The sequence below is a fragment of the Gracilinanus agilis genome, chromosome 4, assembly GCF_016433145.1.
Source record: "Gracilinanus agilis isolate LMUSP501 chromosome 4, AgileGrace, whole genome shotgun sequence".
NCBI lineage: Eukaryota > Metazoa > Chordata > Mammalia > Didelphimorphia > Didelphidae > Gracilinanus > Gracilinanus agilis.
In genome coordinates this window covers 43,435,759-43,459,871 of record NC_058133.1, presented here as the reverse complement: position 1 = coordinate 43,459,871, position 24,113 = coordinate 43,435,759, and the positions used below count along the sequence as shown (strand labels likewise).

General features: G+C 36.2%; 1 protein-coding gene across 1 annotated transcript in view; it reads left to right on the top strand.

Annotated features, from left to right (window-relative positions):
• The first annotated feature begins 1,983 nt into the window (after positions 1–1,983).
• CLCA2 (chloride channel accessory 2) overlaps positions 1,984–24,113 on the top strand; it is a 54,830-nt gene continuing 32,700 nt past the window's right edge. Inside the window, exons 1-5 of the mRNA XM_044674093.1 lie at positions 1,984–2,214; positions 3,651–3,788; positions 14,090–14,240; positions 15,993–16,101; positions 17,093–17,252. Of these exons, the coding sequence (XP_044530028.1) occupies positions 1,984–2,214; positions 3,651–3,788; positions 14,090–14,240; positions 15,993–16,101; positions 17,093–17,252 (789 nt within the window). The remainder of the gene's footprint in view (positions 2,215–3,650; positions 3,789–14,089; positions 14,241–15,992; positions 16,102–17,092; positions 17,253–24,113) is intronic.

Genomic DNA, 24,113 nt, shown 5'->3' with positions numbered 1-24,113 from the left:
TAGAAATTTAAACAAAATAAAGGAAACATAAAAAAGATGAAAAGAGAAGAAAGGAGTATAAGACATGAAGTGATTACATTTTTTAAAATAACTACAAAATTAAGAGAAAAACTATTCAAGTAAAAAAAAACTCAAAAGGAACTAAAAAGCAGAGGATATTTATGTTAGCATACATATATAATTTATATACTTTTAAACAAATTATAAACAATTATGGAGTTTGTGGGTTTGAAAATAATTTTCATGCATTTTTATTTAGTTGAACATTTTATGTTGGTGGTGGCAGTTACTAAGTATAAAAAATAATGAATGTGTTAAATACAGAGAAGCAGGGAAAGAAAAACTGAAAGATAGTGAAGTAGGTATAGTCAAAAAACTATATATATGATTACTACAACAACATAAATAGAAAGAATCCCAAATAATTATAATCTTAATCCAGCAAAACTACCAAAAACAAGCATAAATGGCCCCAAAGAGTCAATGAGAGAAGACATCTTCCATTCTATTATGGATGTAAGAAGTCAATGGATGTAGAACATTGCATAAAGTGCCATATTTTTAAAGCATTGATCAGTTTTTCTGATTGTTTTTTCTTTCTTTTTTTTCCTTAAAGCATATTCTTTGCTATGTAGGGATGGATTTCTGGGAGAGAAGAGGAGGTGGGATGCCAGGGGAAATTTCAGACTATATAAAATAAAATATATCAATGATATTTTATATTTCAAAATGATTCTTCGTAACTTTGAGGTAGGATTCACACCTGATAATTCTGACAATAAGAACAGAACTCATTTCTTCTCTGTAATCCTGCCACTATATTATGGGACAATTATCAGCAAATGTGGTAGCTGATGTACTGATAGTCCTGTGTCCAGACTCATTGCAACCAAGGAGATGGAGGTGCTTTTCCAGTTCTCTTGGCTGCTGATGTCAGAAAAAGAATGAAGAATGCTTCAGCATGTCCCCAGACTCAGAAACATGTTGGAGAGATGCTAACACGAAGGTTTGTACTCTACTCCCAGTTCTATCATTCTCTTTGTAGAGCCCAGTATGAAATCCTCATCTTTTATTAATTTTTTTAAACTGAACAAAGAGATCCATTCAGATGAGTTCTGATAGCAAGAGCTTTATAAATAAAGGAAACTTCAGAGCATACTCTGCAATAATGTGTGTCAGTATTTGATGGCATTCCTGGGCATTAGAGGAAAGATGAATATGTTGTAATCAACTACCTAGAGAGAGGGTTGAGAAATGAGGCTATTCTTACATCCTACTCAAGGAAAGATAACAGAGAAGCCAGGAAGAAAGACTTTGGTAGCCTGACCCCACCACCTTAGTGCTGACAAGAGGATGTTACCTGATAGCTCTTGCCTTTGCAATAAGGAGAGAACTCTTTCAGACATCTCTTGCCCTATGGGACAGGACTGTAGTCTTCTTCCAGAAACTTCCAAAGAAACAGGTAATTTGAAGCTGAGGAAGAAAAATGATCCTAGAGGAAAGGAAAAGGGAGGTGGGAAGAAAGGGGACCAGGCTGTCAAGGAGGGCAGGAGGTTTGACCAAAGGGAAATCATTCTTCAGTTTTGCCTTTCTACTCAAACAAAGGAAGAAGGTCATGCCCTCCAGGAGATCTGGTCTCCATCCCAGTAGGACCACAAGTGTCAGCCAAGTTCTTCCCCTACCCTACTCTCAAGCTGTCTTTATCTCTATTTCTTTCTCTCTTTTGTTAATAAGATAGCAAATGAGTAAGACGGCTGGCAGGTATAGCTGCCCAACCATGATTGGAAAGGAAGACTGGCTACAGGGCTGGGCAGGTACAACACTGACTACAGAAAAAAGATCTGCCAAGACAGGTTCCAAAGAGATCCACCCTGGGTGTCTCCAAAAGAAGCATTTTGGTTCAAGTCTCCACATCTCCCAGTTTCAAGGAATAGAGTTGGACAGCATTAACTACCCCGGGATCATGAGCATGGCAGAGAGCATATGAGTGAGCCAGGATCCCTGGGCATTCTTTCCAGCATGCCAAAGAGAAATAGCAAAAAAAGTCTGTCCCATGTTTCTATCCTGAAGTCTCTGATTCTCTTAGTTGGCCTGAGCCCAGAACTCCTGCTGCTGGGGACCAGCCTGCAGCTACAAGACAATGCCTATGATGGGTTACTTGTTGCGATTCACCCGAGAGTATCAGAAGATCAGAACCTCGTTCCGAAAATTATGGTGAGTGAAAGAACCATTAGCTTAGCACTGTTAAAATAGCCCTGTTTTCTTTTCAAAATGAAAATTCAACAACTGTACAGTGTCAGAGAGAGTTTTTCCAGTGGCCCTTGAAAGTGATTATTCATGGTATATATCTGCCTATTCTCAGTTCACCCCAAACTGATCTGGCTCCTTTTAAGGTCTACAGAGCTACTGATTTTACCATCAGTTATTAGAGCTTTTGGTTTTACTTTGCTATTAAGTTTTTATTCTATAATTAAAAGAAATAAACTCATACTAAAGCAAAAACTGGAAAATTAGCCATTAAAGTATAACTTACTGCACTTCCTTCCTCCCTCCATTAGATGGTCCTGAATAACACTACCTTTGTGGGGGAAATCAGGAAAAAAACCCATCATAGTATGCTAAAAATTTTAGAAAAATAATTGTATATGATAGTAATAAATATCATTCTCTGAAATAACCAAGATCTATTTCGGTGAGAAAACAAATCGAATGCCAGCCATTGGAAGGAGGGATGGATTTTGACCCAGAGGATCTAGGTTCAAACATTAGCTCCACTACTCACTAGCAACGAGGCTTTGAGGGGCTCACTTGGCCTCTCAGTTAACCTTATCTCTAAAACAAGAAGGTTGGACTAGAGGACTCTCAAGTCCTTTTTACCAAAGTCTATTCTATTTTACTATCTAATCCAAGTTGTCTATGAAAAAGAATCCTTTCTGCATTGTACCCATAAGTAGTCATCTAACCTCTGCTTAAAGGTCTCCAAAGAGGGGGAACTTGCCTCCCCCAAGGCAGCCCTGTCTACTTCAGGAATGCTCTAATTGTTGGGAAGCTTTTCCTGATGCCAGTCTTAAACTCGCCTCTCTGCAAGTCTGCTCACTGCTCTGAATGCAATTTTTTTTTCACCATAAGAGTAAAGCTTGCCGGAAAGATGGCACCTAAGTAGGAGAAGGGTCCGTCAACTAAGTGACTGAAATTAGAAGGGAGTCAGGAGAGCATTATTTTTTCTTCCTCTGCACCTGAGTGTCCTCAGTCTTAGCAGCACCATGTAGGAATAATATTGCATTATTTAGTGCTTCCTAGAGGGCAATGATAAGCTGAACTCAGCATCGTCCTTGAAGGCATGGGCTCCAACATGTTCTTGGGTGAGACAAAAGGAGAACATCTTAGAAGCCATTAAAATTCCTCTAAGGCACTGAAAGGGTTAGGAAGGCAAGTTGAGACAACACTTCTTTTCCCAAAACTCCTTTTAGGGAAACAATATTAAAAATGTGCTTTGAAACTAGTTCCGTAAAACTGGGATGTCTTCTTAAAAGAGAGAAAGTCAGATTTTTCATTAGTCACTCAGCCTGGGTTAACAAGTCTTTCAGGTTGGCTCATGAAGCAAAAGTGCCCTGCATGATGAAATATGTTCTGCTTGTGTTTGCATCCAGGAAATGATAACTGAAGCTTCCTCTTACTTGTTCAATGCTACAAAACGAAGAGTCTATTTCGGGAATGTAAAAATCTTAATACCAGCCACCTGGAAAGCTCACAATTATAGTCAAGCCAAACAGGAGTCCTATGAAAAGGTAAGAAAGAGTTTAGGTTCCCAGTAAATAAACCTGATTACATTAAATCAAGGATTCTTGAATTATGTCTTTATTTTCACGAACACCTAAGTGAAACTCAAGATTGCCTTCCTTCTTCCCTTCCTTCCTTAGGATTATTTAAAAATACAGATATTGGTGCAATTAAGTGGATCAGTGGATTGAGAGCCAGACCTAGAGATGGAAGGTCCTGGGTTCAAATTTGGTCTCAAACACTTCCTAGCTGGGTGACCCTGGGCAAGTCACTTAGCCCCCCATTGCCCAGCCCTTACTATTCTTCTGACTTAGAACCAATACACAGTATTGATTATAAGATAGAAAGTTGTGGTTTAAAAAAATACAGGTATCCCTTCCACATCATGACTTTCTCCATTCTGGTTTTGATATATCACAGGTCAGAGTAAGAAATTAAATGGGAATTTTTTGAGAGTTTTGTGAAAGCTGCAGACAACATGCAAAGGCCAGCAGATGATACAGAAAAGGTTTAGAGACTCAGAAATGCATAAAATATGTGAATAGTATTAAAAGATATCTTTTGTCTTTTAAAATCACAAGTATACACAGTTCCTTTTTAAAAGTTAAAATAAGCGAAAAGTTAAAATTCTGAAAAGAACATGAAAGCAAACAAAAAAAAAATCAAAGCTTTACATGGATTTTCCAGATGGCCAGGGTGTTGGATCCCTAACCCCTGGCAATGCAGAAGGGATGCTTATATAGCCATAGACTTTACCAGACAGCTAAAGGGATCCATGAGTTAAACAAGAAAAAGTTAAAAACTCTTGTATTACATGAATATTCACAATACAAAAGTGCGTTAAGTAAAAAGTTCTCTGTTCTTTAAAAACAATCTAAACAACTATAAAGGGACTAGCACAATACCTGGAACATAGTAAACAATATATAAATGTTTATTCCCTTCTCTTCCCCTGCCCATCAATTAAATAATTGGATTTAGTGAAATATAGTTTGGGATTTGTTTTTTGTTTTTATAAAGCCTAGGGACATAGTTCAATACAGGGGAAGAGAAGTGTTTCTGGAAGAGGACCTGAATTCAGATCCCATCAGTCTTACAACTTGGGTAACCTTACTTAGATAAGTCCTTTAATTTCAGTGGGCCTCAGTTTCCTCATCTATACAATGAGACAGGCTCTGCTAAATGGTTTCTGGGACTTTTTTTTTGTTCTAGAGCTATAGTATCATTGTAGAATTCAAAATTTGAAATGACATCTGAAAAATTCAGATCACTGAATTGAATAAATAAATGTCCTTTTTGGAGAGATGGTTATCCATAAATGGCCTGGGGGCATGAATTAAGGAAGGTTATGAAAGACAAGATTTAAAAAAACAGAACAGTTCTATTATCCAAGCAAGCTCCCAACGATGGAGGGGGGTCCTTCCTGGAATTTTTGGTTGGGAGCCCAGAATTTAACATTCCCCGCTGATTGCCAATTGTAAAGAAGAGCTTGTCTGTCCTCATTTCCCAAATAGTCTGGAGCAATAAACATACATGTATAAACAGAGACACCACCCACATGTCCACCAATATGACTGCATTGTGATTCTTGAGGCTAAATAGAAAACTTTCACATTTTTACAAATCTAGAACCCTATTTTAGATGGATGTGGAGTTAAGATGGAAGACAAATGAGGAATAAGGGCCTTTTTCCTTTCTTAAAAAAAAACTCTTGGGGCAGCTGGGTAGCTCAGATTGAGAGTCAGGCCTAGAGACGGGAGGTCCTAGGTTCAAGTCTGGCCTCAGACACTTCCCAGCTGTGTGACCTTGGGTAAGTCACTTGACCCCCATTGCCCACCCTTACCACTCTTCCACCTATGAGCCAATACACAGAAGTTAAGGGCTAAAAAAAAAAACCAAAACTCTAACATTTCATTTAAAAAATCCTTTAGCATTTTTTTTATTTAGAGAGAGCCTTGGCAAACACAGGGCATTGCTCAAGGTCTCATCCATTTAGAACACTTAGAAGTTACCTTGAAAGTCATGATGTTTGGTCTCTTCATTTTCCAACTGAGGAAACTGGGTTCCAGTTCTTGTGCAAGATTAGTGAAGTAAATGGCAAAGCCAGGAATTGAAACTAGATTCTCTGACAGGCAAGAGCAGCTAGGTGGCACAGTGAATAGAGTGCTAGGCTTAAAGTAGGGAAGACCTGGGTTCAAATCCAGCCTCATACACTTAGCTGTGTGACTTTGGTCAAGTCACTTAATCCTGTTTGCCTCAGTGTCCTCATCTGTCAAATAAGTTGGAGAAGGAAATGGCTGACCACTACAGTATCTCTGCCAAGAAGACTCCAGATGGGGTCATGAAGAATCAGCCATGTCTAAAAACAACTGAAGAGCCAAAAATTTCTGATAGGCAAGCCCAGCATTCTTTCCGCCTTTCTGTCTGTTGTATGATCTGCCTTCTAAAGATCCATCTTTATTCTTCTATTGAATAGGCAGTATCATGCAATAACCAAGGCCCTTAAATTTTTTGTATCATGGATTCCTTGGTAGTCTGGCAAAGCCTATGCATTCATTTTAGTATATTTTTAAATACGTAGGATGACAAAGAAAACCTGTTATACTGAAATTCTGTTATCAAAATATGTTGTTGCTATTTTTTAAAAACAAGTTTATTTGTTGGAAAGAAAATGGGACCTGGATGGATGTCAGGAAAGACGTTGGTTTGGAATTCTCCCTCTGATGTTCTCTCTGTGTAATTGAAACTGTAGTGACCAGCAGCTACTATCAGTGGAAATCCAACCCATTCAGTAGGTGAAACTTCTTAACCTTTGATTTGGACATGACAGAGATTTGGCTACACTTTCCACATTTCAAAGGCATGACTCCTAGAAGGGATGTTTTTCTAGGCAACTGTAGAAAAGGGTTTAAGAATCTCCGTAATAAGGCGTGGGTGAGGATATTGGTTTTCTAATGCTTTATTTTTCATTGACTTTCTGATTAATTATTTCACTCTTTCAACATATTTTTCTTGACTTCCCTATTTAGCCTAAAAGAAAATATCAGGTAGGCTGCTGATAGGCATACTAACACAGTAAAGCTCTGATTTGGTCCAACTGTTCCTGGAAAGTAACGTGGAAATTATACTACTTCTAACCAAAATGGCTAACCAAAGGAGACAAATTGCCTGTTTCTTACTTACTTAGTCCAGCAAAACTCTGAAATTATAATCAAGATAAATAATATATAAAATAATAATAATAATGAAGAAATCCAATGAGAAATTATTGAAAATGACTTTGACCCCCAAACTGGAATGGGAACTTTTTTCTTTTCTTTTCCCCCAGAGGAAGTTTATTTTTTTTAAACATTTATTAATATTTGTTTTTTAGAAAAGTTAACATGGTTACATAATTCATGCTCTTACTTTCCCCTTCACCCCCCGCACTCCCCCCACCCATGGCTGATTCGTATTTCCACTGGTTTTAACATGTATCATTGATCAAGACCTATTTCCAAATTGTTGATAGTTGCATTGGTGTGGTAGTTTCAAGTCTACATCCCCAATCATGTCCGCCTCAACCCATGTGTTCAAGCAGTTGTTTTTCTTCTGTTTCCACTCCTGTAGTTCTTCCTCTGAATGTGGGTAGCGTTCTTTTCCATAAGTCCCTCAGAATTGTCCTGGGTCATTGCACTGCTGCTAGTACAGAAGCCCATTACATTCTATTTTACCACACTGTATTGGTCTCTGTGTACAATGTTCTTCTGGCTCTGCTCCTTTCACTCTGCATTAATTCCTGGAGGTCTTTCCAGTTCACATGGAACTCCTCCAGTTTATTATTCCTTTTAGCACAATAGTATTCCATCACCCACATATACCACAATTTGTTCAGCCATTTCCCAATTGAAGGGCATCCCCTCATTTTCCAGTTTTTTGCCACCACAAAAAGCGCAGCTATAAATATTTTCATACAAGTCTGTTTATCTATGATCTCTTTGGGGTACAAACCCAACAATGGTATAGCTGGATCAAAGGGCAGGCATTCTTTTATAGCCCTTTGAGGATAGTTCCAAATTGCCAGCCAGAATGGTTGAATTAGTTCACAACTCCACCAGCAATGCATTAATGTCCCAGTTTTGCCACATCTGGAATGGGAACTTCTGGCAAAGCCAGCACCAGCTAATATACCCAGCCTGCCAGCACAACTGACAATGAATCAGAGGCTTATGTAGCTTGAAGGGTTTTATGTCTGGAGTTAACAAGACCAGAGGATTTCTCCAGAAAGCACTAAAAAGGTCAGAAATCTCCAAGGTCCCTCCCTACCTTGAGAGAACAACCAGATCATTATGGCAACATTCAGACCAGGACACCAAAGAGCTCCAAAATCCTCAGCAATTTATTCTGAGACAACACAGAAAGCCCTGAGAATTCACTGCTGTAAACATTAGAAATCCAGAACACCTAGAAGGTAGAGGTCAGTGCAGGAACTCCAGAAACCAGGGCAAGATAAAGCCTGGCATTGGCACCAAGCTGCTATTGAGGAGCTTATTTTAGAAAGATGAATAAATCAAAGAAAACACCACCAGTATAAAAATTTGTTGTAGATCTAAAGTTCCATAAAGTGAAGGTACAAGTAATTCTACAAGAGTTACAAGTAATGATTTGAATTTTTTAAAAGAGAATTTTCCTCAAGGACTATGTAAATATCTAGAAGAAAGGAAGAAAGATATTAAAAATAAATAAATAAAATATAAGGAAAAAAGAATTGAAGGGGAATAAATAGCTTAGATGATACAATGGTGAATTTTACCCAAGTAAATAATTCTTTTAAAACTAATGGACCAAACTAATCAATGATTCCATGAGAAAGTAAGAAATATTAGAATAAAATTAAAAATGAAAAAAAAATTAGAAAAAAAAACCTAAGAAGAAAAAATTATCAAAAACAATTGAAATCAGGACAAGATGATACAATTTATGAATCACTGGATTTCCCCCAAATCATGATTTTTTTAAAATCCCAGAAACTACATTTCAAGAAATCATAAGCAAAAACTATCCATGTCTATTTGACCAAGAAAGAAAATTAAATGTAGAATTAATTCACTGATCATCTCTTGATCAGGAAGAGAGTAAAGAAGGAAAGGCAAAGTCCCGGTGATGTCATAACCAAAATCCAGAGCTCTTATATCAAATTCAATATTCCAAAAGGCAAAAGATATAGGCTTTCAATGAGAAATGTTACACCATAAAGCTTCTCATAATCATTCAAGGGGTGGGGTGCAATGGATTTTTAGTGGAATAGAGAACTTACAAACACTTCTGCAGGAAAGACCAGAGCAGTGTACAAACTTTGAGCTATAAAAACAAGAGTCTAGAAAAATCAAGAAAGGTAACACATCTAGAATGGGTTTTATGATGATGTAGTGTTAACATTCTAATAGTCATTCAGTCAAAAAGAATGCATTAAGTGCCTACTGTCTGTCATTGGGGATACAAAGGAAGACAAAAGAAAGTCCCTCTCTGAAGGAGAACACAGTCGGATTGAGGAGAAAATTTTAAAATATACAAAAAAATTAAAGGATAAATAAGGAATCATTAATGGAGGGAAGGCACTAGAATTAAGGACTATATGGAAAGACTTCTTGTAGACAATGGGATTTTAGCTAGAACTTGAAGGAAGCCAGGTAATGTAGCAAAGATAAGAAAAGAGAGCATTCTAGGCTTCCAGAACAGCCAGAGGAAATTCCTAGAGTTGAGAGATGGAGTATCTTATTTGTAGAATAGCAAGGAAGCCAATGTCACTGGTTTAAATGAAGTATAAGACAACTAAAAAATTAGGGGGTAGGTAGTGGCCAGGGCTCTGAATGATAGACGGGTTTTTTGTTTTATTTATTTGATCCTGTAAATGAAAGGGAGACACTTGAGTTCACTGAGTAGGAGGGAGTGACATGGTTGAACTTGTGCTTAAGGAAAATCACTTTGGTGGCTAAATGGAAGATGGATTGGAGTGGGAAGAGACCAGCTATTTCAGTAATCTAGGTGTAGGATGATGAGGGTCTATACCAGAGTGGTGGCAGTGTTAGAGGAGAGAAGATGGCATATTTGAGATGTTATAAAGAAAGTTGTAGTCAAAATACCTCAGCAACAGATTGGATATGTGTGGAGAGAGATAATAAAAAGTTGAGGATGGCACCTAGGTTGAGAAGCTGGGAGACTAGAAGGGTGGTGGTACCCTCAAGAATAATATGGAAGTTGGGGTGGGGGATGAGAGTTCAGGGGAAAATATGATTGTTTTGATTTTGGATATTTTGTTTTTAAGATATCTACTACTGGCCAGTGGAATAAATTAAATACACAGTGCCTATTAATAAATGACCATAGTAATAGTAAAGTTTTGTACAAACAAAACTAGTGCAGCCATGATTAAAAGGAAAGCAAAAGGCTGGTGGGGTTTGGGGTGGATAGAGAGTTTACAGCAAGTATCTCCAATAAAGTTCTCATTTCTCAAGTATATAGAGAACTAAGTCAAATGCATAAAAATATAAGTCATTCTCCAATTGATAAATGGTCAAAGGATATGAACAAGCAGTTGCCAGATGAAGAAATCAAAGTCATCTATAGTTGTATTAAAATGCTCTAAATCACTTTGGATTAGAGAAATACACATTAAAATCAATGAGGTACGACTTCATACCTATCAGACTGGTCAATATGACAAAAAAGGAAAATTATAAATTTTGGGAGGATGTGGGGAAATTAAGACACTAATGAATAGTTGATGTAGTTGTGATATGATCCAACCATTCTGGAGAGCAATTTTGAACAATGACCAAAGGGCTCTAAAATTGTGCATAGCCTTTGATCTCACTATAAGATCTGCATCCAGAAGAGATTTTTCTTAAAGGGGAAAGGACCTATTTATTGCAGGGCAGCTAAGTGGCACAATGGATAGAATACCAGAGCCTGGAGTCAAGAGGCCCTGGGCAAATCACTTAACCCAAATTGCTTAGCCCTTGCCACTCTTCTATCTTAGAAATGACCCTAAGTCAGAAAGTAGTTTAGATGTGTGTACATTCATTCATTCATTCATTCATTTGTTGTAGCTCATTTTGTGATGGCAAAAAAATGAGAAATTTAGGGGTGGTCCCCCAATTTGGGAACAGCTGAACAAGTTGTGGCATATGATTATGATAGAATACTATTGTGCTATAAGAAATAACAAGCAGGATGATTTAAGAAAAAATTGGAAAGGCTTACATGAATTGATGCAAAGTGAAGTGAATAGAACCAGAAAAACATGATACACAGGGACAGCAACATTTTTTGATGAATAATTCTGAATGTCCTAGTTATTCTTAGCAATTCAATGATCTAAGACAGTCCCACAGAATCGTGGTGAAAAATGCCACCTACCCTTTGAGAAAGAACTAATGGAGTCTGAATGCAGACTGAAACATTCTATTTGACCTTCTTTCTTCTTCTTTTTGGTTTGAGATCTCTTCCATAAAATTACTAATATGGAAAAATGTTTTTCATGACTACACATTTAAAATCTTTATCAGATTACTTACTATCTCAGGAAGAAAGGAGAGGTGGAAGGGCATAAAGGAGAGAGGGTGAGAAGGAAGAAGAGAATTTGGAATTCAAAAAAAATTTAATGGATATTAAATTTTGCTTTTACATGTAATTGGGAAAAATAAATTTTAAAAAATCATAAAGAAGATGTCTACTGAGCATCAAATTTGCAATGCCTAAAAAGCAGCTGGAGGTGTAAGATGGAAGGTCAGTACAGAGGGTATAGAGCAGGATGGATACAGTTGAGAATAAGCAGTATAAATTTGAAAATTAAATCCATGGAAGCTGATGAGACCACAAAGTGAAGTAGTATAGAGGAAGAAGAGAAGAGGAGAGGTGAGGAGAAGAGAGGAGAAGAGAGGAGAAGAGAGGAGAGGTGAGGAGAAGAGAGGAGAAGAGAGGAGAGGAGANGTCTGAGGCTGGATTTGAACCTAGGACCTCCCGTCTCTAGGCCTAGCTCTCAATCCACTGAGCTACCCAGCTGCCCCTGTAGTATGTGTTTTGAAAAAGTATCATGGGGCAGCTGGGTGGCTCAGTGGATTGAGAGCTAGGCCTAGAGACGGGAGGTCCTGGGTTCAAATTTGGTCATACTTCCTAGCTGTGTAACCCTGGGCAAGACACTTAACCCCAACTGCCCAGCCCTTACTGCCCTTCTGCCTTGGAACCTATATTTCACATCAGTTCTAAGACAGAAGGTAAGAGTTATTTAAGAAGAGAAGAGTAGAGGAGAGGATGGGAGGGGAGGAGAAAGGAGGGGAGGAGAAAGGAGGAGAGGAGAGGAGAGGAGAGGAGAAGAGAAGAGAGGAGAGGAGAGGAGAGGAGAGGAGAAGAGAGGAGAGGAGGGGAGAGGAACCAGCCTGAGGGATATTTATGAGCAGAAGGCATGACCTGGATAAGGATCCAACAAAGGAGAAGACACCATGCAAGCAACTACCTATAAACACACTATATATAGGACAATTTGGAGAAAATCAGCAGGAGGAAGACACTAACATTAAAGGGGATTGGGAATGGTTTCTTGCAGAAGGTGAGAGTTTAGCTAAGATTTTAAAGGAAATCAAGAGGTTGAGATGAAGAGGAAGAGGATTACAGGCATGGGAGACAACAAGTGAAAATACAGGGATTTGGAAAGCAGTGTGTATCTTTTGGGAGGAAGAGTAAGGAGGCCAATGTCACTGGATCACAAGGAAGCTGGGGACTGGGAAAACTTGTTGTAAAAGAAGACTGTCAAGATAAGAAGGAACCAGATTAATAAAGGGAGAATAAAGAAATTTCCCTTCAGAATCTTAATGTTTTTAAAGGGGATTGAGAAAGTTAAATAAGGAAAAGAGAGGGCCTAGAGGGTATATTGATTCTTTTTTGAGGGATTTTAAGAGAGGAAAGAGAAGGGAGAATAAAAGGAATATGCTAGTATGGAAAGGAGAAAGAAGAGGGAGGCAGAACTTGCTATTTTTCATAATTAGAATCCATGAGAAGAGTATAAAAATATGGAAGAAAATGTGGGAGAAGTGGGCATAAAATGAACCTCACTCTTATCTGAAAGAAGAGTTGAACAAACACATACAATGGTTTGGTGTAGTCAAACATCAAACTAGTTTTAGAGGGAGGATAACTCAAGGGAGCGAATAAAGCAAAACAAACTTCCTGATTCCAAAGAGAGTATTAAAAGGAAAAAAGAAAAACAAAAAGCAAAGAACTAGAACATAAGAGTGTGCTCAACAATTGAAGAATGAATGAACAAATGGTGGTGATATGAACATCATGGAATATTGTCATGCCTTAAGAAAGACTGAAAGAAACAATTTCATAAAATCTTGGATAGTTTAAATGATGGAGAGTCTAGTAAGTAATACTAGGAGAAAAATTTGTATGAGGGTGACAACAGCAACTTTGAAAGACAACTCTCATCAGTGCAATGACCAGTCATGTTTCCAGTGATTTCAGTGATGGAACACACTACCCACCTTCTAAAAGGGAGGTGATGAATTGGAGATACAGAAAGGGTTATACATTTTTGTGCATGGCTTGTGAAGAGGTGTGAATAAATATGCTCTCGAAACCAGCCCACTCCTCTTCAGGAAAAACTGTGGTTTTCAGCTTGAGACAAGGTAGAAAAGGACTTTGGTTGAATGCTTGCTCCTTCTTTTCTCCTATTTATGAGAGGAGAATCATATCATAACAGAATTGCATCTCTTTACCTCTCTCTGCCAAATATTGCTGGTCTAAGTGTACAATTTTCAGGATTTCCTTGGTAGTTGACCCTTAACTAGAGAGAAATGGCAGAGAGGGGAGGGAAGCTGACACCTGCCAGCTTAGCCCCTTCTTATCAAATCCTAGTTACCCCAAAAGACCATCACAGAGAGCAAATAGTAAGGGAACCCCTTTATATAAGCAAAACAGAAACCGAAGAAATTCTACAACTTAAAATTAATTTACAAACTAGGATAAATTGAAGAGGTGTCAACCTAGATTATTTAAGGAGAATTCTCACCAGGAAGTTCCTTGTACCAAAAATGTAGTTGATTCAGTCCCTATGCAGTAAGGAAATGAAATTAAGGGGAGGTGGTGGCAGTTTTTATTTACCTTTAAACAGGAAAATGGGGAAAGGTCATATGATCATAATGTGATTTCATATTACTTTTACTAAACATTTTAAAGTACAGTTAAATATTAAGGGAAGGTACTGTGATTAAATTTCAGTGTCTCTGCATTTTTTATTTCATCCATGTGGTATTGCTATTGTTTTTAGGCAAATATCATCATAGCTGATTGGTATAGGAAACATAGAGATGATCCGTATACCCTACAGTACGGAGGGTGTGGAGAAGAAGGCAAATATATTCATTTCACTCCTAACTTCCTCCTAAATGATAACCTGACTGCCATCTATGGACCACGAGGTAAGTTCAGTCCATCGGTTAACCAACCACCAGAATGTCATCAAAGTCCCTACTATGTTCAGTCTATAAACACTTATTAAGCTCCCAATATGTCCCAGAAATTGCTAAGTGCTGGGGATACAAAAAGAAGCAAAAGACAGTCTCTGTCCTCAAGGACCTCACAAATCTACCAGGAAAAGTTTAAAACACTGTGTGATCACTAGATATAGATCTGTAGACAGGTGAATACTATTTAATGAAGATATAGATCTACATACATACACACACATATATAAAATCTTCATAGCAGAATATAAAGGATCACCACCCAGCACATGATTTACAATCTAGATACAAAGAGAAGAAATTCACCATATGAAAAGCTAGCTAACAATAGAAAGATATGAGAAGTATTTTGGCAACTGTCTGGGCGCTCTTCCATTGGAAGGTTTAGGATTGATTAGATAATCTGGAGATGAGCAAATATTTATGATTATTTAATTTATGGCAGCTGAGTGGCAGAGTACATAGTGCTAAGTCTGGAGTCAGGAACATTCCTCTCACTGAGTTCCAATCTGGCTTCAAACACTTACTAGCTATGTGACCCTAGACAAGTCATTTAACCCAGTTTATCTCAGTTTCCTCACCTGCAAAATGAGCTGGAGAAGGAAATGGCAAACTATTCCAGTATCTTTGCCAAGAAAACCTCCAATGGAGTCTCAAAGGGTTTGACATGACTGAAACCACTGAACAATAAAAGTTAAATTATGGACAGATTAGCGGAAAATAAAGAGTAAGAAAATTGGATAGATAGGGAAGGGTCTATGAAGATTGTAAAGAACTTTAAATGCCAACTGGAAGACTGTATATTTGTTCCTGAAGGTAATAGGTAGTCACTGGAATTTACTGAATAGGGGTAGGGCTAATGTAATTAGATTTATGCCTCCAGAAAATCATTTTAAGAGACTAGAGTGGGGACAGGAGTCAGGAAGACCATTTAGAAGACTGTTGCAATAAGCCAGACAAAAGATGATGAGCCCAGTGGCTATATGAGTAGAGAGAAGGGGAGTCATATGTGAAAAAAGGCTGTGAAGGTAGAAATCATGAGATTGGGCAACAGGCTAAATATTTGGAATGAGTGAGGAGTTGAAGATGAGACTAAGTTCTAAGCCTCAGTTGCTGGGAGAATATTTAATAGTAATAGAAAAATTGGCAAACGGGGAGACTTGGGAGTGAGGAAAGTCATGAGTTCTGTTCTGGATATACTGTTTTTGAGATGCTTCTGGGATATATAATTGAGATGCCCAAAAAGCACTTGGTTAGCTCATTGCCTCTCCCTGTGATACCCATACACTGGATGAATCCATGTAGATTTACCTGATAGAACTAAACTCAATAACCTGATGGTAAAACTATAGAACTAATGGTGGAAAGGACCTTATTTATATACCACCTAGTCCAACCTCCTCATTTTACAGTCAAAGAAATGGAAGCAAAGTCACCCACACAGGCAATGAGAATCAGAGGAGAGAGTTAAACCCAGGACTCTCCAATCCTTCATCTAGTGGGAGGACAACGATGATGAGTTCTTAAAGTAACAGGTGGTGAGTTAGGCTGAACCCCCAAGTCTGAGAGCATCTCAGGACATGCCAGAGATAGGAATGGCCAAGCGATTTGTCATTGTAAGGGATTAGTAAGGCCTCTTTGCGTAAGGACTGACATTTAAGCTGATTATCAGGAATTCAAAGAATGGGCACTTTTTTTTCTCCACAGGCAGAGTTTTTGTCCATGAATGGGCCCATCTTCGCTGGGGTGTGTTTGATGAGTATAACAATGAGAAACCTTTCTACATGGCAGGGCACAATCGGGTGAAAGTCACCAGGTTGGTATTTTCTATCTGAGTTTTAAATCCAGTCATTAGAAATTTGGAGCAGGAAAGGACCTTGGAAATTGTAAAGTTTCTTTTTGGGGGAGTTGGGTGGAGAATTTTAGATCTCTTCAATTATGCTAAAAATAATAGGACTTTTGAGGTGCCATGTTTCTATTTAAGTCAAAGGAAAGCCTTTAATTTGAGATTCCTAGAAGCCCCAAGGGCAAGGGAAGAGAGGAGGAGAATTATAGTATTCTATATTTATATAACTTATTTAATATATAAATATATAATTTATATGAATATTAAAATTTTATATATTTACATAAATTAAATAATTATGATTATAAAAAGGACACATCGAGATTTCCAAAGAGGCAAACTATATGACATCTTGGTGGCAAGGAAGGAAGGAACAAGAATTTACTAAGCACCTACCATATAATGTACACTGTGCCACATGCCTTATAAACATTTGCTCATTTGATTTCCACAGAAACCCTGCAAGGCAGGTGTTATTATTATCCCCATTTTACAGTTGAAGAAACTGAGGCAAACAAAGCTTAAGTGACTTGTATAAGGTCGAAGTATGATGCTGACGTAAGCGTCTGAGAGCAACAAAGGTCATCTGGTCCAACCTTTGACCCATTGCCTAAATCTCCTCTACAGTATTCCTTACTTATCCTCATCTAGCTCTTTAGTTTATTTAATGCCAAAAAGTTATTTTATTATTATTTATTTATTGTTTAATTAATATAATAACATTATATTATAATAATATAATGGTTATTATTATTTGTAATTATTATTCTTAGTGAAAAGTTGGTTGAGTTAATGATTTTCTGCTTACCAGATGATAGCCTGTAATAGACTTATTTTCCCAGCTCCATTTTATTCTCTTCTTTTCAACCTGACCAAAAGCAAGGAAGGCGACTTAGGATATCTCTACCATGGGTGTACTGGAAAATTTTTAACAATTGTCTCTCTGTTTCTGTTTTTCAAGGTGTTCTTCAGACCTCACCGGTATTTTTGTTTGTGAAAAAAAAACTTGCACCCAAGAAAACTGCATTATTCATAATCTTTTCAAAGAAAGATGCATATTTATACATAATAATACACAAAATACCACAGCATCGATAATGTACATGCAAAGTCTATCTTCTGTAAGTATGACCTTCAGAGAATATCATCATTTAGAATTACTTTTTGTCTCTGTAATACCAGAATCATTTGGGCATTTGAAAAGGTGCTGCCAATTTCATAGAATACAAGAAATAGGAGGGAACCTTAAAGATCTGACCCATTACCTCAGTTTACAAATAAATTAAATCTCAGAGTTTAATCACTGTTACTTAAAAATAACATAGAAGGTTTTTGGAAAGCAACGTTTCTCTTTAATGCCCAGGAAAGGCTTTTTACCTAGTAGAACCCTCGTGCTCTATAAAGAAAAAAATATTTTTTATTTAATTTCTCTATCTCTCAGAGTGCTTTATTTTTATGGATTATTTTCCTCAACTTGACTGCCATAGAACAGATTCCATTGTGATTTGTTCAATACTTCTTTGAGAACACATTGGTAAATAAAATGGATTTTTCATCAGGTAGAAGTTGGAAGAAGGCAAAATGTCAGGAAAAAAATAGCCAAGTGGCTGCTTCAGAAAGTTGTGAGTTCTCCTTCATTATTAGTTTCCAGGTAGGAGTTAAAGGATCACTTGTTTGGAATCTGATAGAATGTGATCTTTTATAGGTTTGGACTGGACTAGGTAGGCTCTGGGGTCCCTTCCAATTCTGAGATTCGGGAATGAATGAGAAAAAAAGTTAGATTTCTCTCTTTCTTAGGCTTACAACCCTTCCAACAACAAAATTTTGGCACTACAATTTCCAACTCCTTTTCAGTTGCTTTACTTAGACAGTCATCCATATCTGAGCAGCTTTGGAAGATTCCTGGATCCTACTCAGAAAACTTGAATAGTCTCTACTCTTGGATAATTCCATTTAACTATGAATCAGCAGAGAGTAATGGAAAGAATATCACTCATTCGAATACCCCTTGTGTCATGAACTAGCTTAGAGATAACCAGCTATTCTGCAACTGAATTTCCTTATCTCTAAAATGAAGGTTTGGTTGGAAGGAAGATAAATTTGCTGGAAATATTTGGAATCAGAAGACCTGGTTTCAAATTCTAACCCTGTCACCTGCAAGCTCACTTGACCATAATGCCTTTGACAAGTTATTTAATTTTTTTCAGCCTCATTTTCTTTATCTGTAAAATGAAATTGCTCTAGCAGATTTGTTGGACCTTTTTTGACTCTCAAGTGTTATCAAAGCCAACAGGAAATGCTTATATTAAGCAGTCACCCCAATCCCACACTCAGGGTTTATATTATTGTATCAATAATATAATTATAGCACTTTTAACCTTTGCCTTAGTTATGACTAAATGAAAAAGTCAGCAAACTTGTAGGTTAAGGTTCTCTACTACTCTTCCCCATTGTTGGAGAGTGATTATATTTGAAGTAGAACAATTTTTTAAAAGATGCTGTCATGTATGTGTGTATGTCTAACTTCAGGAAATAGGTTTTGCAAGATAACACTTTGGAAATATTTAGTTACTAATTAGGGTGTTATCTTTCGCACCTTATCCTTCTGTGGTGGAGGAAGTGACGGCAATAGGATCAATTTGTTCAAACTTGGGTATGTAATGCAGCCACCAGTCAATTTCCCTGCAAATAGGGAATGCCAATGAGGCACAAATAAGCTTCAACATTTTCCTGTACCCCATGCTTTGATCCTGAAATGTTAGGGTACAGAAGGGTTCTTGATTTTTGTTAAAATAAGAACCATTCCTAACTTAGAAAAATAACTTGGTCTCTCCAACTGCCAAATCATCATGCAATTCCCTTTTCTCTCTTAACTAGTGATGTTAGTATAAGGAAAGTGACTTTACTTTAAAAAAATATCCTATTTTTATTCATCTCTCTTATTTTGGGATCGCATTTATTTTTCTCTCTTTTACACAGGAAGCTATCTGTATAGAAATGAGATTTAAATGTGTAACACAATTTTTTAAAAAAGCAATTCAGCAGACTAACATATTAACTGTGCCTGACAATAGATAAAATATTCCATATCCCAAATTCCACATTTCTGCAAGAAGGGAGAGAGATATATTTTGTCACCTTTCCTCCAGAGCTAACCTTGGTTATTACAATTCTGTAACATTCTGCTTTGCATGTTGTCCTTGCTGGTTGTTCTTTCAATTCATTTAGTCATTAGTCATTGGGTCTATTGTTTTTTCTGGTTCTGTCCACTTCGCTTTGCATCAATGTGAATAAGTCTTCCCATAGGTCTCTGAATTCACCATCTTCATGTTCATTGTTTGAGTATTTTTTAACCTTTTTTTCTTTTGGTCTTAGAATCAAAACTGTGTATTGGTTCCAAGTCAGAAGAGAGGTTAAGAGCTAGGCAATGGGGGATGGGGGTTAAGTGACAGCTAGGAAGTGTCTGAGGCCAGATTTGAACCCAGAAATTCCCATTTTTAGGTTTCTCTCTCAATCCGCTGAGCCATCTAGCTGTCCCTTCATTCATTGTTTCTTATAGTATAATAATAGTCCATTCCATTCACATAACAAAACTTTTTTAGGCCTTCTACAACTGATAAGCATTAAACTTCATTTTCAGGTTTTTGCTATCAAAATGTGTTGCTGTGACAATTTTGACAATAAATATAGCACCTTTCTAATAGATTTCTTTGATCTATACCTCTACCAGCAAAATCTCTGGGTCAAAGGCTTTGAAGATTTTTATCACTTTTTTAAAAACTAGAATTCTAAATTGCTTATTAAGAATAACTGGACCATGTCAGATCTACCAAAAGACTATAACTGTGCCTATAGTTGTACAGCCTCTCCACTAGTGATTATATCCATCCATTTTGATTCTATTTTCAAATATAGTGTGAGCTGTTGGTCTAAATCAGTGATTCTCAAAGTGGGCACCACCGCCCCCTAGTGGGTGCTGCAGCGATGCAGGATGCGGTGATGGCCACAGGTGCATTTGGGGGTGGTGAATAACTGTAAGGGGGCGGTGATAGTACGTGACAGGGGGCACTAAGGCCAAAAAAGTTTGGGAACCACTGGTCTAAATGGATTTTTCTGCCAAATTACTTTCCTGTTCTTCTGACAATTCTTATCAAAAAGTGAGTTCTGTCCTGAGTAGGTTATGCTGTTGGGTTTATCAAATATTGAGTAATACAGTTATTTATCAAGCTTGCTCTTTTGATCTACTTTTTCTATTTTCTCAAGTTAGTACCAAATTGCTTTGCTAATTACTGCTTTATAACTTATTGTTTGCAAGTGCCATTCTCTCTTCAGTAAACCTTTTTAAAAATTGCTATTTACCTTTAGAGTCTAGATTTTTTTCTACTATGAATGAATTTTGTTTTTATTTTGTCTAGCTCTATAAAGTATCCCCACAGTAATTAAATTGAAGTAACATTAAATATATAAGTTAATTTATCATCTTTATTATGTTGGCTTAGCCCAGCCACAGACAATGAATATTTCTCATGTTCTCCTGGATTTTCTTATTTTTCTTTGGAAATGCTAATGAGTTATGTTTATTTAATTAGTATTTTACTGCTTTACTGAAGCCATTAATTAGTTTCTTTGTGAAGTCCCTAGAGTTTTCCATGTAAAACACATCTTCCAATAGGATATGAAATATGATCTGTTCTTTGACAGTGTTTTTGTCTTTAATTTCTTTCTCTAGCTGATTAGTGTAACTAGCATTTCTTAGACTTTGACCAATTACATTGCTTTATTTGGGAATGCTTTTAGCATTCCCCAATTGCAAATGTTAACTTTCATATTTCAGATATATGCTTTTTAATCTTATTTAAGATGACTTTCCTATACATAACATACTGGGAGATGGGAGGATGCTACTATATACATCTGTGCTTTCTTGGGAATATGAAATAAAATGTGTGTTGCTCTTGGTTAAAGGCTTTATAATCTGTTGATATAATCATGAGATTTTTATTTGTTTTTAGTATGATTAGTTAAATTCATTGTTTTTCCTAATATTGAAACAGCCTTGCATCCCAGATAAATCCAATTTGGTATTAGGGAAAAAGTTTTTTTGATATATTGCTATTTTTAATTAATGTTTTATTTTTAAATTGTACATTGATATTGATTAGAGATATTAGCCTATAATTTTTTTCTTCAATTTATCCTTCGTTAGTTTAAGTATTATGATTCTATTTGTCTTGTCTATCTGAATAAACAGAACTACCAAAATAGTAATAATAAAAAGGTTTGTAATCTGGCAAGAATATTATAATCTGGGATCCTTCACAGCACTGGGGAGTCCATCAGAGATAGGGAGAACAATTTATATCATCCCTGAAGGAAAAGAGCCTGGAGAAACTGCCACAGTCCATAGAGGGAGAGACTGAGGCAGCCAATGACTGCAGAGGTGGGGCCACAGTTCTCTCACCCTTGGGCAATGCTTGGTTCTGGGAACAAGGTAGCTTAACTAGCTAGATAGTCTCCAGTTGCAAGGTTAGCTAGGAGTTAGCAGCAAAGGCAGCCAATGGTCAGTTGCTGCATTAAACAGTCTCATAAAAGAAGTTTAGTAGAATTTATTTTTTCAACATATTTGAAAATATTTATTTAAATATTTGGTAGAATTCACCTGAAAATTCTTCTGCATCAGGCTTATTCTTCTTCCCCACCATTCCTGCATAAACACTCCTATTCCTTTTGCATTTCTTTTATAGTTTATTCAATTTTATTTTCTGTGATTGGACTATTTAATATTAATAGTTCATGTTCTTATAATATAAATATTTTACATTTTTGTAGCTAATCTTCCATTTCTTTTCAACTCCAAGTTATTATATCATATAGATGCTCTTAGAAGCTTCTGACAATTATTTTTTCTATTTTTTAAATAATTTTTATCTTGTTCCCTTTCTTGTTACTGTTAATTAGATTTTTTTCACTTTGGTCAGGTTAACTGAAGATTTATCAGTTTTGTAAGTCTTTTAAGAGAACCTTCTTTTAGATCTATTTATCATTTCTATTTTTAATAGTTCTACATTTTTTCATTTTATCTATTTCTCCTCTGTTAAAATTTTCTCTTTTGAGCTCATTTTGATTTGTTTACTTGCTTATTTCCTACTTCTTTAAACTACAGGCCTCGTTCTTTATTCTTTTTTCTCTATTTTGTTAATGCATGTTTTCAGAGATATGATGTTTTTCTCTAGTGACTTGTTTAGCTGTCTTCTCATTCTCTTTCTTACAATTATTAATTTCTATGACATGGTCTTTGACCAGAGCCTCCATGTGGTCTGTATCTTTTGCTGTTATTCTCTGTAATAACTGCTATTTTTATTGCAATTTGATCTATAAAGACTTTCTTTTATATTTATTTTTGCTTATTAATAATTTCTTTATGCCTCTATTTTTAAAGGTCATATTGAGAAATATGATTTTCTTTAATGTTCCCATTAGAAAATGCTATAAGCCTTTCAGTTCTTCTCCAAAATTTTGTTGTCTTGTTTTTTCCTCTCTAAAAAAAGGAACATTAAAATATACAATTATATTACGAACTATATATCCTCATTAGTAACTTTTTCCTTTTGAATTTAGAAGCCATGACATCTGTTAAATATATCTTTAATGTTGGTATAGTTTGTCAAAAATTCTTTTAATATAATCCAGAAGTTCTATTTATTTCTCTTGATAGGGTGAATTTTTATAAATGCTTTTTTGGAATAATCTAATTAATAATCAATTTTGTTTCAACATTGCATTTTTGTTCTGTATGTAGTGTTTTTTTGTGTCCGTTTCTTGTTTACACCTGATTGTTGGGTTTGTTTTTCTATGCTGTCACTTTCATTTTTATTATATTATTTAATTCATTCACAATTAAAGTTATAATTCCTAGGCTTGTGTTTTCCATTTGCTCATTTTTATTGGTTTTTTATCTCCTTCTTTCTTAAAAAGTCAGTTCTTGTTCCTCCCAATAATTTTATGTATACTGGCTTGAAAGTCATCTGTTCTCATAAGCTCTACCTTCACCCTAACATGAATTCCTTATATTGACTTTTGCAACATCTATCTTTTTTCCTTGCCTTTTTAAAGGCCTTTTCCACTATCCAGTTTAGGAATGTGGCTCAAATTACTCCCTCCTCATCTTTTCCATTCTCTTACTCATTTTTAGTAATATAGTTTGTTATAAATATGTAATTAATTATAATAAATATGCTTATTTAAGAGAAACATTCTCACATTAGCTATTTACAAAAATCTTTGTCTCGTTCTTTTTTCTTCTCACTTCTTCACCATCCCCAAAAAGTTTTTTCTGTATTTTCTATAGATTGTACATATATTATCACATTATATGTATTTCCCTGTTTGTCATATTATGAAACAAACTACATATTGTTTACACTGGAGAAAAATTCATGGAGGAATTTAAGTGAAGAATGGTATGTTTCATTCTTCATTTGGACTCTATTCTTTCCATGTCAGTGGACAGACTTTTTTATCCTGAGTCTCTTGGACTTATCCTAAATCCTTGCTTTGCTTATAATAATTAATTCATTTACAATTGATGATCATACGTTATTGTTGTTACTATGTACAAAAGTCTCCTGGTTCTGCTTACTTCACTTTGCATCACTTGATATGTCTTTCCAGATTTTGGGGGGAGGATCATCTTGTTTGTCATTTCTTATGGCACAATAATATTCCATTACAAACATATACGACAACTTGTTCAGCCATTCTCAAACTGATGGCATCCCTTTAGTTTTCAGGTCTTTGCCACCACAAAAAAAGAAAAAAAGCTGCTATAAATATTTTAGAATATTTAGTTTCTTAACCTTTTTCCCTGATCACCTTAGGAAATAGACCTAATAGTGGTATCACTGGGACAAAAGGTATTCACAGTTTTATAATTCTTTGAATATAATTTCAGATTGCTCTCCAAAATGATTGGATCAGCTTAC